This window comes from Melanotaenia boesemani, chromosome 1, assembly GCF_017639745.1.
Source record: "Melanotaenia boesemani isolate fMelBoe1 chromosome 1, fMelBoe1.pri, whole genome shotgun sequence".
Classification (NCBI taxonomy): Eukaryota; Metazoa; Chordata; class Actinopteri; order Atheriniformes; family Melanotaeniidae; genus Melanotaenia; species Melanotaenia boesemani.
The window spans coordinates 28,282,705-28,298,681 of record NC_055682.1 but is presented as its reverse complement, the minus strand read 5'-3'; the positions used below and the strand labels follow the sequence as shown (position 1 = coordinate 28,298,681).

Genomic DNA, 15,977 nt, shown 5'->3' with positions numbered 1-15,977 from the left:
TTCTGTTAATATTACCTGAAGATTTCAGCAGTGTAACAAAGTGACCCTGTAAATCATCCAGGCATTACTCTTGAATGTTTTTCATTCTCAAAGCCTTTTGCTTGTTTTTTTTTTTTTTTTGTTTGTTTTTTGTTTTTGTTTTTTTGCTCTGTGGATTTAGCATCAAAATTATAATTAGAATAGTTGCCAGTTGTAAATAATATTTATTCATAGATTACACCAGTCTTGTTTGGAGGTAATAAATGCAGAACACATGCTTACAGAGAAATTGCCATGTGCAAGGCCTTGGTACAGTAAGGAAGCTTATGGTAAGAACATATGAGACCTTGTTCCTGTTGACATGATTCAGTTAAATGAAAACAAGAGTTGCTTGTCAGTGAAACTGTCACAGCTTTTCATTACTGTGCCACTCTAGTTGTTAAAAAATCAACAGAAAGTAATTGCACAAACAAGAAAATCAAGGCAGTAGAAAATGCTACTTTTGCTGTTTATGACCAGCTGTAGAAAAGCTAAAATGATCCGTTTCACCTTCACTGCTGTAAAACTTTTTTTTTTTTTATCAAAAACAAGTGATAATGGGTGACTTAAGAAAAATTAAAATTGATCAGTCAAGCACTAGCAGACTTAAGATTTGGCGGCTCTATGGGATTTATATGAAAACGTCTCCAGGAACAGGAATCCGTTCCTTTCATTCATGCATCTACAGGCTGTTTTTTGTGACAGGATTTTAAAAATATTTTGCATTTGTTGAAGACTGAGCCTTTTAACTGCAGTTAACAATTCATGGTAATTATCCTAAACACACTATTGCTGAGGTTATGCTGTACTTATTTTTTTTTTTTGTTGCACTTGAACAAAATAGGCAGGTAAAAAGCAAAATGACTGGCTTTTTTCCCTCCTCACTCCTAATTACCCAAGTACCATGTTAATAAAAGCATATACATAAATGTGATAAGTTACTATATATATATATATATATATATAGTAAATGATCACATTTAAAAACCAATGCCAAAATATTTTTTAATAATATATAAACATATCCGTTACTGTTTCTGTTCCTTATGCAACCTTGAACAAAAGGGGAATAAGAATAGAATTATTAATGCTTCTTGTGGTGATTTGTTTTTTTGTTTTTTTTACCATGTACATATATAAAATCAGCATTTACAGCTTAATAATTAACACTATGTGACTCTAAAAGTTATGCTTTGTATTACCTTGAAAACTGGGAGTTTTTGAGGAAAGACTTGGAATATTAATATCTTTTCACACTACATACAAGCACCTAAATAGACAGAATCCCTCAGCCAATCACTGATTTAACAGTAAATACATCAATTACATCCATGTACCTGCTGATTAACCATAATTACCATTGATACACACTCTTTTATACATATCCATATCTTGAGCAACCACCTGTAGCATTGAAAAGCAGAATAATACTGAACCTTCAAAACTTTTGGGACTAATTCAGTTGATCTGGATTTTAAAGACACACAGTAGGTTAGTTTGCAAAATACAAGTAATAAGGCTAAAGAAGTACAGCAGAGCATAGACATTTCCATCTGTTGATGCAAACGCTAACATATGAGACAACAGAGGTTTCTTTGGTAGGTGTAATGATAAAGTTTTACAGTATTGGACATAAACATAACTTATCTTAGGCTCTCTTATGCAGGGTTGAAAACCACATATTCACTGTAAAAACAATGCTTCACACACATTAAAGTCACTGCGAGGAAGCCTCAATATGTTAACAGGACAGTAGTGCACAAAAATCGAAAACATGACTTTAAACTCAGCTTTTACTGATAAATGCAAAAGTCTAAACACAGTAAAGTTAAAGAAATTTAAGCTAATCACTTCATAAGGGTTTTAAACTAAAAATGAATTCTTAACAACAGTATACACTGCAGGAAATAGCGCTAATTTTAAAATCTCACAAAGATGAAATAAAGACAAATTTCCCTTAATGAAAAAAGGATTTCTGTTCTTTGTTTTCTAATATATATCAACAGTATTGCACATCAAGATGAACCCCTTCTGCTGCTTATGGGAGTTAAAGAACTAACCAAACACTTTACTACTACGGTGCTAGCTCACATTGTCCCATCACCTTTACATCTACTGTAAAAGTACCTACAGCAAAGTGACAAATTATTCCTCACACACAGAAACTGATTGTAGTCACTAGTGCTAGTGTTATTTGGCTGCTTTTTAATCAACTGTAAACTGATAACTTCCATTATTTACTTAGAGTCACATGAAAAGAAAATTACACCCTTTACTTCCTTAGCAGGTCTTAAAATTAAACAAATATAACCTCAGATTGAGCAACAATTCATGGTATATTATTCTACTGTTATCTGATTCAGTAGTTTATTAAACCACCTTTAGCAGCAATAACTTGAATTGTTTTCTGTATAATGTTATCAGTCTCTCACACTGTTGTATGATCAGCTGTCTTTAGATAATGCTGCAATGTTTTATTGAAGTTTGGAGGCATTTGATCCTCTTCTGTTACAGCTATGGTGGTGAAGATATATCAGTGTGCTCTGGATCATTTTATTGTTAAATGACCCAATTCCGGAAAACTTTAGTTGTTGGACAGACAGTTTTTTTTGGATGAATTTGATGGGATGTTCACTTGTGGGAAGATTGGAAATTGTCTTGAATGTTTTCCGCCTGTACATAATCTTTCTAAAAATAAAATGATGGACAGCAAACTGTTTGGAAATGGCCTCATGAGTCTTTCCAGACTGATACTTCTGAATTGCTTCTTTAGGATAATTGGTGGTGTGTTACCTAAATGACACTGTTAACACAAAGTGATTGTTTCAAGCCTTCAGTGCTCCCACTTGCTGATGATCAATTAATCGAGTGTATTGCCAGCTGATACTTACCCTCTTAATGCCTGTGGAAGCAGTAAGGGTGTAATGCTTTTTGCCAAAATAAATAAAGATATGGTATAAATGACTGGTATAAAATATTAAATGGTGTTTTTCGTCTGAGGTTGTATTTTCCTCATTTTAAAACCTAATAAAGAACAAATACTTTTTCTATTATATCCTATTAGTAAAACTGTCTTCTAGTGTTCTGGACAAAAACGTGTGATAACATCTAACAAAGCTCTGACCACAAACAAAGTTAGCGTACTTCAAAAATAATTATCCAACCCCTCACAGGGCAGCACCTACATCACACATGCTATAAAGCTATTGCAACTAACTTTTTTCAGTTGTTAAATTTATTTATAAAAGTTTTAATTTAGTTCCATACCAGATTTGGAAAGTTGAGGAAAATATATAAAGTGTATTTGCATCTGCTTTAGAACTAAATAATACAATAATATTTAAATTATCATCAGACTCAAGTCACATCTGCTTTCAAGACGTGCTGCTTACGTGTTCATTTCATACATTCTCCAACCCCCAACAAACTGGTCAATCTTCAAACGATGGCCATCAGGAAAGTCACTGATTGTTTGATATCATTACAAATAAGCAGGGTTGCTCCTGTTCTCGTTTTCTCTCTGAACTTTACTTAACTCTCTTCCTGTAACACACACCTTCAAACTTCAGGTCATTTTGTCCCATCCTAATGTTACAACATAGAAATGAATAGAAAAATAAAGGCAACTATGATCTCTGCTTGAACAATGAAGTCTATCAGAGTTTGAATTAAATTTAATTACTGTGACTTCGTGTAAAAATAAAATACCTTGAGATGACCTGAATTTCTAACGTAAAATGTGACTTCTTTTCTTCATAGTGAAAGTCGTACATTATAATCACGGCAGTCCGTGGCTTGTGACAGGAACCCTTGCCGGGAAAAGCCGAGCTGATATTATAAACATAGCATCTTTCCCATCCTCTCCTCCATCCTCTGACCTGTCTGTTAAACATGTCCCACCTTCATCATCAGTGGAGCCTGCGTTCAGTCATTCTGTATGTTCATTCAACTCACTTGCTGACGAGGAAACCTCCCAGCCACCGTAACTTACAGGCGAACCAGCGCCGCAGGGGACAGAAATATTCAAAGTGGAACTGCTGGAACTCAGGTGTCTTGCGAATGTCTCTCAGGAAGGCTATATCCAGGTCTGACTCAGTCAGCATGATGAGGAGCAGCAATAGGACGAACAGCAGTCCGATGGTAACCAGGAACAGGCGCAACACGCTTAGGATAAACTTGTTGAGCTCCTCTACATCACTGGGTGGTGATTGCCTGCTCCTGACCACACCCAGTGCTCTCCTGCTGGACCTGAACTCCACTGCATGCCCTTCCTTTAATGCCCCTGCCTCTGACTCCTTCTCCTCATCGATGCTGCAGGGTGCGCCGTTGAGGTGACGAGCCAAGGGCATCTCCATTCCATGTTCTGCCACAGGCGTAGGCAGCACGCTGTCTGAGGGGCTGTAGGCCTCGTCAGAAATCACTGCTGACGTACTAGCCTCGCTGCCATCCACCATCTGGCCCCGGGAAGGCATGAAGGAGTCACCATGGGAAACAGAGCGCACAGGCGTGGAGTGGGCACTGTCTCGAAGAGACTCTAAACCTGGAAACATGGATGCATTAATTAGCCATTATTCAAAGGTACAGTATTATGGAGCTAGTTAGAACAGCAAACGATACTGATTTGACATTAGGAGTGATAACGAGACTGTTGAGAAGTTTGGGATTCATTTCAGCTGGTACATTTCATCTCACAGGATAACACATTAAAGCCGAAATTACCATCCCATAGTTGTATGCCTCCACCAACCAGTGAGTTTGAGTCTACATAAATACCTGTGGAGACTTGTGAGCCAATGATGTTTCTGTGTTAAACAATGGGCAGAAAAGGGCACGTGCAAAACACAATGATGTCACAATAACCTTTTTAATCTAAAATGTCATCACTTTACCCTTTTATCCCATTACACCTTTGTGCAAACTTTCTAATAATTATGATAATACAATGTTTTGTGGTCATAGGGAATTTTGATCTTTGATCAGGAAAATGTAGCTGGTTGAAGGGAACATTTCTGCCACAGACATTTACAGAAGAAATCATAGTCACAAAAATGGAAAAGGATGGATGGATGGATGGATGGTTTGTTTTGGTGCATAAGAGTATATATTTGGCTGCCTGAAGTCACTTCCAAGTAAAAAACCATAAAAAAAAATAAAAAAAAACTTTAAAGCTTCAGTTTGAACATCTGTCATTCCCATGTCACAGAACCAGTTCAGAGTAAAACTGATCTATCTTTCCCATTTTTATTTTAACCAAATTCAACTTCAGATGAGATTGCACCTCGGAAGTGGGGAGTCTCATCAACAGTTATACAGTTATTTCAAAGGTATATTTTTACTCCTACATTCATGTCATGCTTAAATACAATAGTTTCAGTTTTTTGCTTTTTAATAAAAAACCCACACCCTTAATTAAAAAATTACACTAAGACATACTAAGACAAAGTAATTAACAGTGCAAATGTTTAAGTGACTATAATATTCAACATTCTCTATAAAAATTCAGAAAGTGACTCCCAGTTATTATAATATCACAAAGCCAGCACAGTTTTTTTTACCTGAGCAGTTGGCTTGTGACTGCTTGCTGCCATGGAATGAGGTTGGTACAGCTAGCCTGGATGGGGTTCTGGAGCTCTGTCCCAAACCAGGACCAGAGCCTGAGGTAGAAGAGCCTCCAGGGAGAGCTGGAAATAGTGGTAGGACCCCAAGGGCTTTGCCCAAAAGCCTGGGTCCCAGTGAGAGCACACGCACCTTCACATCCCGATAACAATGGTTGATCATACGCAAGTGAACATTCACCTTGGTCTTGATCCGGATCAGACACTTCACCATGATTCAGCTACACTAAAAAAAACAGTTTAACCTTGAAAAACTTGCTCTTTTTCTTGTGTGGCTGTCTTCAAACGGCCTCTTCTTTCTCTATCCACTGGTTATTTGTCTTTGCCTTCTACTGCAGCTGGCTCTCAAAGCAGCACTTCACTCTCAGGCTGATAGTTCATACCTACTGGCAGGCAGGCTGACAGCAGCAGACAAAAAAAGAGAGCACTAAGAGAGTATAAGACAAGGCCAAGGAATGCAGTCCACTTGTATCACAGTTCACATTGCTCCCTCCCTGCTGTTGGCTGTGACACATGCTATGGACCCATGACAGCAGGAGTTATTTTCAGGCGGAGATATTATTACCAGTTGAAATACCAGGGCAAACAGAGCAACATGACAAAACACAGGGGGTTCGTTTGTCACTGCTGCATTTAATGGGGTGTCTAGAGGAAGTCTAGTTTGACAAAGGAAGTTTGTCCCTGTTGCTGTTAATAAACTTTGCAAAAAGTGTATTAATCTGATCAAGTTGATCAACTAAGAGCAAACTTGCTCTCAGTGGAAGCATTGGCAAAAGGTTAATAGCCAGTTGGAGGAGGGAAGGGACAGTAAGTGCCCTTTATAAACTGACAGGATGACTTTCTCATGACAAAACAGTGCCTGAGGCCAGTGTGTGATGGGCGATCTTTAGTCTGTGTGTCTGTATGTGTGTGTGTTAGAAAAAAAAAACTCATCCAAGAGAGACAGAGAAAGCTAAAATGCAAATACTGAGTGTGAGTGACACTCTGTAGGGGAGGCTGTTGACATGGAGAGGCACTTACTGCAGTCTACTTTCACCATTCAGGAAAGTGTGTGCAATGTGTTAAAATTGGGTGAGAGTGTTAAAAGGTACTCCACTTGTGATATGGATTTGTCCACAGCAGAACAAATCACACTGAAGATAGTGATTCATGACCCATGGGACAGTGAGAGGTTTGAACGCTCAGACGAGTCCAATAAAAAAATATTAGCAACAAAGACATAGCTATCATACAAGCAAGTCAGAACCTCCTGAGAGACCCCCACCTCCACCATTTTCATTTTTCTCATTACCACTTTATTAATGAGACTTTTTTTAACCAGGTTCATACCTTCAGCAATAACATAATTCACCATTTCATCCTTGAGTTAAGTTTGAATACTAAATGACTGACAGAAATACACACATAAGGAATCCTGGGTAATGGAGCTACTGGAGAGCAAAATTCACACAAAGAAAAAATGACTTCTGCAACATTTTCATGCAGAGTGTGATGAGCAGCGCCTTGTTGCATTGCGGCTAGACCCTGCCTTGTCACACGACTATTGTGTTGAAGAAATAAAATACATGGATTGTTAAGTGGATGTTGGACATGCTGGGACAAACCTGGTCAACCTTACCCCAAATCTCCACTTACACAGAGCATTTTGCTCTTGTTCCCACATGTCTGATCCAGTCTACCATGGATTGTTTTACTTCAAAAAGTAAAACAGCTGTGCAGACTGTATTGATGTATTGGTGCATAGACAGCAATGACTTAATCTGCTATTTTAAAGTGGTTTAAATCAATAGCACCAGTTTCTGAGTAGTTTGTTGTACCAACAATTATTCCAAATATTTGCCAAGCCTGTGCACTTATTTCTGGGAAACACAGCAGCAGTATTGTGTGTGTGCTCATCCTGTTTTAGAAAACAGATGAACAGTGTAAATGCATGAATAAATAACTTAGAAGTAGCTTAGAACAGGAATCTGTGCAGGATCTCTCAGTTCAATATTGGACTACAGAGCTACTGTCAACAAGAATACTATTTGTAAAGAATATATAAAAAGTAAAATATTTCTTTAGTTTTTAGAATAGCTGGCTAACTTATTATACTTTAACACAGTAATTAGAAAGGCATTAAATTCCAAAAGTTATTTTCCAAACTCTGCTCAGACAACTCATCTAATCCAGACAACTTCTGGATTAGAAGAGTCTGAAGACACACTTCTCCAACCCCTGTTAAATGGTGACTGCTTTTATTACTCCTCACTTCAGAGTGATCTCTCTTGTGTTTTTGTGAATGTGTGTGAGTTTTACCTTCCATTATTGAGATGTGCACAGCTCTCCGTCGGGTTCTTGGTACACTGGTCAGACGAGGACCATGAGTGATAGATGGACAGCTCCTACTGGGCACCATGCCAGCCCTTGGGATAAAATAAAAACAAATAAAAATAATTATGCAAAAGGATCTTCAAAGCTAAAATGCAGAGTTCCAAGATTGCTTAATTTAATAAATTAAGACCTGTGGATCTCAGGGGGATCTCTCTTAATTTTGGCACTTTGCTCCATTACTTCTTTTGCAACTTTTCCACTGAGAAAAACAGAGATGAGAAAAAGATGACAACATGTAATGAACTCACCCAAGGCTCTGCAAACAATAGCATAAGTACTATATATGCAAGTATGTCCTTAATTTTTGTGAGTGATTCACTTTATAACTTGTGCAAAGACACTTTGAATTTCATACCTGTATCTAAAGCGACTACCCTTGAAGAAGAGATTACTACTGGACACAGTGCGGACTTGACTCGATTTCTCCAACCTGTGAGTGAAGAAACCATATGTAATCAGAAATTTAAATAACATGTCAGTTCCTAGGTCAATTTTTGCATCTCCTGTTACTCACTTATAAAACGCCTGATTCTCAACTCCACATTTCCACAGATGCTTACAGGCCTCTGGTGTAGGTGCAAAGTAAGTAAGTATTATCTTCCTGTCCTGTAACAGATCAGGTACCTTAACTCGTGTTGTACAAGTTATTCATACAAGCAATACTTTAGTCATATTGAGAGACCAAGGAAAAAACAATAATATCAACCAACCAACACATCCCGCCTTTAATGTACTGATTTGTAAGGGAAAATCAGATAACAATATAGAAATCTTTCTGGAATTGTTATAAGTTTGTTTCTGTTTTACCTCCTTCTGATTTGCATAAATATGGAATGTCTTTGCTTCAAACTTGAGTTTAGTCACCTCCTCCCTGAGATACAAAGACAGAACAAATAGGGGACAGAAAATAAACGAGAACATAAAACATTACAAAATAAAGCAAGCAGAGAGAATGAGTGGAACAAAACGAAGTGAGACGGAAAAGGACAAAGATGGTAAAACAGCACTTGTGACAGAAGGTCAAGTAATAGCCACAACAATGTTATATTTGACTATATATATATATATATATATATATATATATATATATATATATATATATATATACGTATAAAGATACTGATTCTGCAGAGAATGTGAAAAGATAGTTCAGTTTTTTAATGATTTAATGATTACTGATAAAAAAATAATCTTGTTGTTTACTTCTCTTAAAATTGATACCACAACAGATGAAGATCAACATATGACAGAATACATTGTTTAATACAGCGTTTAAAAACTTTGTGCTGCTGAATAAATGCAAGTGTGACCTCCTTTAAAAAAACTGAAGTTTTTGTACACTCCACAGTGTGGTGTACAGGTGTGTGCTAATACAGTGTCAAAGAGGAAAGACATTCACAATGAACTAAGAGAAGCAGCTGTTGCTACACATCAATCTGGGAAGGGTTATGAGACTATTTAAAAAGAAAAAAAAAGATTATTTAGAAGTGGCAAACACTGAAGACAGTTTCCAGTTTTCCCATATTGATAATGTGGGTTTGTTTTGCAGCCACATGACCTGGTTCTACTGTAATGATCTCCAAAGTAATCTAATCAAATGTCAGGCCATTTCTCTAAACAGGTTGTGCTTGGCTGAAATTAGGTAATATAACAAGTCAATGACCCTGAAAAAGAAAAATAAAGGTGTTGCAATAGCTTAGGTAAAGTTCAGATGTAAACCTAACTGAAATGTTGTGGTGGCACCTTAAGAGAGCTGTCAATTTTATTTCATTTCATTTCATTTCATTTCATGCAAAGCACATAATATTCCTTACAAATCTAGACCTTTACATTTAAATATGCCTCCAGATATGATAGATAGACCCGAGATATGAATGTTATGTTGGGGTCATTCATTTGTACTCACCATTTAAGAAAATGGACCCTTCTGTTTCCTTGCAGCACGGTGAATCCAAAAGGAGTGAAAGCCAAAAAGGCTGGGTTCCCAGACACATCCTGACAAGAACATAAAGGATTTTTTTTTTTTTAAAGAAAGTAAAACCATCAACAGTTAAAACCACAGTGACATTATACTTTCTCACAAATATCCTGCATCAATAACACACTTTAAAAAAAGAAGTTATAATAATTTAATATTAGGGAACTTGTTTTGTAAATGCTACCTTGCAAGGATGAGGGTCCACTCCATACGTCTCCAACATCTGAGCCTTCTGGAGGAAGTTCATCTCTGATGTTTCCGGACTCTGACCTCTGAGAAAATCAAACCAAAACGTTAAGTTCTTGTACTGGCCTAAAACTTATCAACTCATCATTTGCTTTTAGATTTAGTTTTTATTGCTGAAACATATGGAAATAAAAGAGTTAATGAATGGTTTTAACTAAGCCTCTGGCTTTACGCATGTTATAGGCATATGGTTTGCTTAAGGAATTCACTATGTCCAAGATCACTAAAAAACATGAGGTTAGGATCTTTGTTTTTTTTTTGTTGTTGTTATTTGTTTGTTTTTAAGGGAAAAAAAAAGTAAGAAGAAGTGAAATAAAACCAAAAAGGTAAATTGTGAAACATTTTTTAAATTTGGTCAAACCATATTTTGCTAATAGTGGAAATATTTTCTAGTCTATTCACTGTCTTTTAATAATTGAAGAAATGCTGACTAATTTTAACCCTTGGTTCAAACAAACAAATGTTGTAAAAGTTGTATTGACCAAAAGTGTTAAAGCAGTGGTTCCCAACCTTTTTTCCTTGAGGAACCCCTAGTGCAAATACTAAAGAACCAGGGGCACCTGCCCCACCTCGTGCTAAAACCATGTTTGGTTTTATGCTTTCAAAAGTGAGATTCTCACCATAAATAATGTTTACTGGCTGAGCCCTGTCCCTTGATGAAAGGCAAAGTTAAATGAAAAACAAATAGTCATACTTTTTTCCCTTAAAACAATTTGTGGACATTAATCACAATGGTTCTTAATGTTCAGGCTCAAGGACCCCCTGTGCTCTTTGGGGGACCCCAGGTTGGGAACCACTGTGTTAAAGGATAAAAACAAATTTAGTGTATGGGTCACATTGACCTGAGTAGAGTAAATATTTTAGCTCTTTTCTACCTATCACTCTCCTGTAGCATGATATTTGATTTAATTTATTTATCCTTTTGCAAAACAGGATACAGCCTGGCAAAAATAACATCAAAGAAAATGTATGCAAGCAGGGGCAAATTTATGCCAAATTTTTTTAACCCAATCAGTCATTTATTTTGTTGTCTTGAGTTAAGCCTGAACTGTCATCATTTTTCCATAAAATGGTTATTTCAAAAAGTTTTCTTTTGCTGACACAACTGCATGAAAATATATTTAATTCTAAGCAAAGGGCAACAGATGGCAGTGTAGGATTAAAAATCCACCCAGTTTTAAGCCTGGGCTGAGTGTCCTATATACACTGCATATATACAGTAATATATATATATATATATATATATATATATATATATATATATATATATATATATTAGAATGAGCGAATTGCAGAGGTGGGCAGGGATCTGGACAAGTGTCCTCTTACATTAGCTCAGTCTTGTGGATGTCAGCAATCCGACGCTCCAACTTCTCTGAGTGTTTAGGAAAGAACTGGAACTTGGAGCTGTAGCCTTCGGGGTGCTTCCCAGGGTCATAATCACCAATTTCAGCTGTATATATGGGAAAAAAAAGTAAGAGATGAAAAATAACAGGCTTAAGATTACTGTTTACGGTATAAAACTCTTGAACCACTCTAATGGCATTTTTCACTTTAACCTCTGTATGTAGTTGTGCTGGTGTTGAATCATAAAGCCTCAGCATAGCCATTAACCAAAAAGTTGAGGATTTTAAGGCAAATATTCCCTAAAAGGTGCACACAAAAAACTTTTGTTAGTGTGCAAACAGAAGAGTTCAAGGCTGACCAGAATGAGCTCCAACACTCAGGGATCCAGATAACTTAGATAAGAATTAAATATAAGACTAGGGTGAGGAATTGTAAACATCCATTATTTGCAGACTTGTAACATACAATCCTTTATGTGTACTGGTCAGTTAACGCTTACTAAATTCTCATTTCATAGCCTTAGGATTATGTGTTATGACAGGAGCATGTCCATCATCAAAAACAGTTGTACCAGCCTCTGTAACACTCCTCTTACATGCATGTTACATAATAGATGAGTTTAAATGTAAAGATTGTTACTGAGTCACATGTTCTGGTAGATTACCTCTGCAAGAAGGAGACACCTGGTTTAAAAAACGTTTAAGTTCAAGCAGAATTTAAAGCTTAATTAGCCAGTATAAATAATAATTAAGGTTGGGCTGTGGCAGTCACCATCCTCTGGTCCTTTATCACTCATGGACGTAATGTACTTTTCCCTCACGCCTTTAAACAATGAGTTTATTACCCATTTCTCAGTCTCATTTACGACTGAATGATTTACCTGCACTGCTTTTCCTCCCTCCCTGACCATGTTGGACTATTTTAAATTGGCGCAGTTAGCACTGCTGAGCAAATGATCTGCAGCTGTGAATAACTAAATTCAGAAGATAATGAATTCCAGTACATGGACTCTCTATCTTGCAGGGACACAGTTAGAACATTTAGATTCAGGAAGAGGCTAAGAGACAAAATGCTGGCAGGATAGATGGTTGGGAGACAGTGCAACTTTTTTGCAATATATTTTTACTCTGCATGTTAATGAGCCAACACCCGAAAGAGTAAAAACTGTCAGCTTTTCCACAAAAGTAAAAGTTTTATCAAAGGTAACAACCTGACATTTTCCATTATTTCCAGCATAAAAACAGATAACTCAAAATACCAAGGTTTCCATCAAACATCAGTTAGCAATACTATGTCTAAACATGCTCTATTCACTCATTTACACAAACACACCTGCATGGAACACAGCTGACAGTAAGTAAATTAGCCTGGTCTGATGCCAAAACAACCCATCTAATCTACCTTGTAAAATGTAGGCAGCCAGCAAAGCTGCGTCTGATGTCTTACAGAGGAGACGGCCATGGTAGAGGTCCCTTTTGACCTGCAGGAAGACAAGATATCTGTGGAGTGGAAGAAAGAGAAGCAGAGAAGCCGACTATGTTCATCACGATGATAAAGGATTTAATGTCAACACACTTTGTGGATGGTCATAGTTTAAAAAAAGGCTTCCCTTAAGGCTGTCAGATTTACTAATGTGAATTATTTGCTGTGAAAGTAGTGACTAAAGCTTCTGAGACAGCTGCTATGAGGCCATTTTCAGTGTTGTTTTAGTGGTAAGGAAAGATAAGCAGCCTTGTCATTCTACAACATGGAAAGTAAAATAAAAGTGAGGACAAACATGTCCTTCACTTTTTGGCTGTTTTAACAACCCATTTAGTAGTACATCTACAATTACAGTTTAAAAAAACCATAAATGACTGCCAATCATCCACTCGAAGTTATTATGAAGTTTAACTTGAGGTAAAACTGAAACTAACAAATTGAGAATAAACAGTAACTTAAAATATGGCTATACATCCATCCATCCATCCATTATCTTGACCGCTTATTCCATTTCGGGTCGCGGGCTATACACACATTCTGAAATCCATTTGGCGTAACTTAGTCATCAGATCTTTTCTACTATATCTAGAAACTTTTCTATTACCTTCTTTTGTGTCAAAGATTAATTTTATACCCATGTGATTCCGCTACTCTCTAAGCACCAAAGCAATAATATGTCCGCACACAGCATTGCTGTGAAAGGTATCAGAGTTGAGTTAACGCAGATTTAGGCAACTTTACAGTAAAGAGTACTCATGATGTCACCTGATATGTTGTCTGTTATACAAATTGTTAAAAAAAATTACACATCCCATTTATATTTATGTGCCTTTAAAGTCTTGTTTATTCCACGCTTGTCTTGCCAACTCATCATGCATGTATAAAGCTATAAAATACATCATGGTGTCTAAGTAAAATTTCTTTAAAATCAAACAAAAGCAGCTGTGAAATATCTGGATCTGCGGTGTGTTTGTGTGCCTGTGAAAGCCTCCAGCCAGAACAGATGGATGGAGAATGGAGGAAGTCTCCCCTGCCGGCGCTCTGCTCCATCAAGAAGAGCTAGATTGCAAAGGAGAGATTTCACTGCGTGGCAACCAGACGAGGCATGTGATTTACAGGGATCTGTGTGCTCCTCACAGCAGTTTGTTCAGCTGTCGAGGATGCCACATTCAGTGCCGCAGTGGTGTGGATCTTGGCCACACTTCGGCTGATGAGAAGTGAAAATACTTCAATCCTCACCACATATAGACTTCCTCTGTTGAGTTTTGAATAAGACAATGACATTAAATGTGTGGGCTTTTGCATCTTTAACACAACTCATCTTAGATCACATTTTAAGATAAAATTGTGCTTAAAATTACACATGATTTCATTATTTAACTTGACAATGACGGTTTTTGTCGTTGCCTTTACACACTGACATTTCCTCAGACTTCCTAAATAAATAACTTTGTTTTTTCTTTTTTCTTTTATTTATTTATTTATTTTTTGCAATATATAATAATAGAAATATCTCAGTATTTCCTACCTACTTGACTTGGTTTTGCTCATTTTCCATTATAACTGAATACCACCTCAGTGTGGGAGGTGTTATTAAAAACTGAGTAGAGTCGAGCTGAGAAGGTATTAGTTGGAAAAAGATCCACTTAAAAACGTGCCAGAATTTTTCAAACGGATTTGTGGAGCTTAAAGCCAAAATAGATTTGGTTTAAAACTCATTGAGGTGTTTTTTTTTTTTTTTTTTTTTTTGTTTTGTGTTGTTTTTGTTTTGCATGACTCTAATTGCTGAAATGTGGAATGTTTTTGTCCATCGCATGGGAGGGACTGGTATTATGTTAAAAAACAAACAAACAAAAAACAAAACAAAACCAACAAAAAACCCAAACAAACAGCAACAACAAAAACAAACACACAAACAAAAAACACCCACTGACATAAAGCTGCATCATCTTTAGTTTCTCAGTCCCATAACTGACATCACAAACACTGACGATAAAATATGCTGGTAAGAAACGTGCTTTATCTTAACAGGATGTATAAAGCAAAGCCTGATAGGATATAAAAATGCTGTCAGGGGAAAAAACTGGTCAGTTAACTCATTCTTACATTCTTACATACTAACATGGTGTTTGTAAACATGATTGTACTTTGCATGTTTTTATTTTGTTTGTCAGGTCAAGTGTAACCTGCAATTGAAAATAAGCCATAAGCTAAGTCTGGTACAATATATGAACAGGGAACATTTGAATTAATAATTGTAAATGTACACTTATAAAATATATACAAAAAAAACCTTCCTTTCTCAACCTGCAGTCTTACCTGGTGATTTCCTCCTTCAGAGCAGCAGGGTCCGGCGGGTAAAACTTGACACGCAAACACATGGTGAATGGAGGCTGGGCTACAAATAGAAGAAAAATAGAAGAAACGGTTTATCTAGCATTACCTTAGAATAAATGTGTGTGGACACAATTTAAGTTTTGCATGTTTTTCATCAGTGTTTTTTAAATTATCAAATCTGTGCTTTTTGCATTGAAGCCAATCAGGCATGATTAATACTTACACTTCATTTGTTTGGCAATTGACTTTGTAAACTCCAACCAGTGCTGAAAAGGAGAGAAGGAGAAGTAAGGACCGGCTCCGTGAACACAGAATCCCAAGCTTCTGATTGCTGAGCAACTGAAGAAGGTGATTTATAATCTATAGCTGTACGGCACAGTTGAATTACTCCCATCTCTTCATCTGCTGTTTATTTAGAATCAATTCAACAGTCCCCATGCAGAGAGAAGGCATCAGAGAGAAAGCTGCTTGAAAATTTCTAAAAAGATATATATATATATTTTTTTATGTTGCTGTATTTAACATAATGAATCACTACTCAGTGAGATAAGGACAATAATAATAATGACATCAACGAAGTC

General features: G+C 36.7%; 1 protein-coding gene across 2 annotated transcripts in view; it reads right to left on the bottom strand.

The window, feature by feature from the left end:
* Positions 1–191: 191 nt before the first annotated feature.
* The window catches only part of LOC121643108 (FERM domain-containing protein 5-like), an 85,950-nt gene continuing 70,164 nt past the window's right edge, over positions 192–15,977 (bottom strand). Inside the window, exons 3-14 of one of the 2 annotated variants that reach the window (XM_041990333.1) lie at positions 15,620–15,662; positions 15,379–15,457; positions 12,979–13,076; positions 11,560–11,683; positions 10,169–10,256; positions 9,913–10,001; positions 8,814–8,877; positions 8,521–8,612; positions 8,362–8,436; positions 8,137–8,205; positions 7,932–8,038; positions 192–4,558 (exon numbers count right to left, since the gene is read on the bottom strand). In XM_041990333.1, coding sequence (XP_041846267.1) covers positions 3,969–4,558; positions 7,932–8,038; positions 8,137–8,205; positions 8,362–8,436; positions 8,521–8,612; positions 8,814–8,877; positions 9,913–10,001; positions 10,169–10,256; positions 11,560–11,683; positions 12,979–13,076; positions 15,379–15,457; positions 15,620–15,662 — 1,518 coding nt within the window. In that variant the 3' untranslated portion in view covers positions 192–3,968. Of the gene's footprint in view, positions 4,559–7,931; positions 8,039–8,136; positions 8,206–8,361; positions 8,437–8,520; positions 8,613–8,813; positions 8,878–9,912; positions 10,002–10,168; positions 10,257–11,559; positions 11,684–12,978; positions 13,077–14,196; positions 14,453–15,378; positions 15,458–15,619; positions 15,663–15,977 lie in introns of those variants that run through there. The other variant, XM_041990341.1, reaches the window with a different exon arrangement.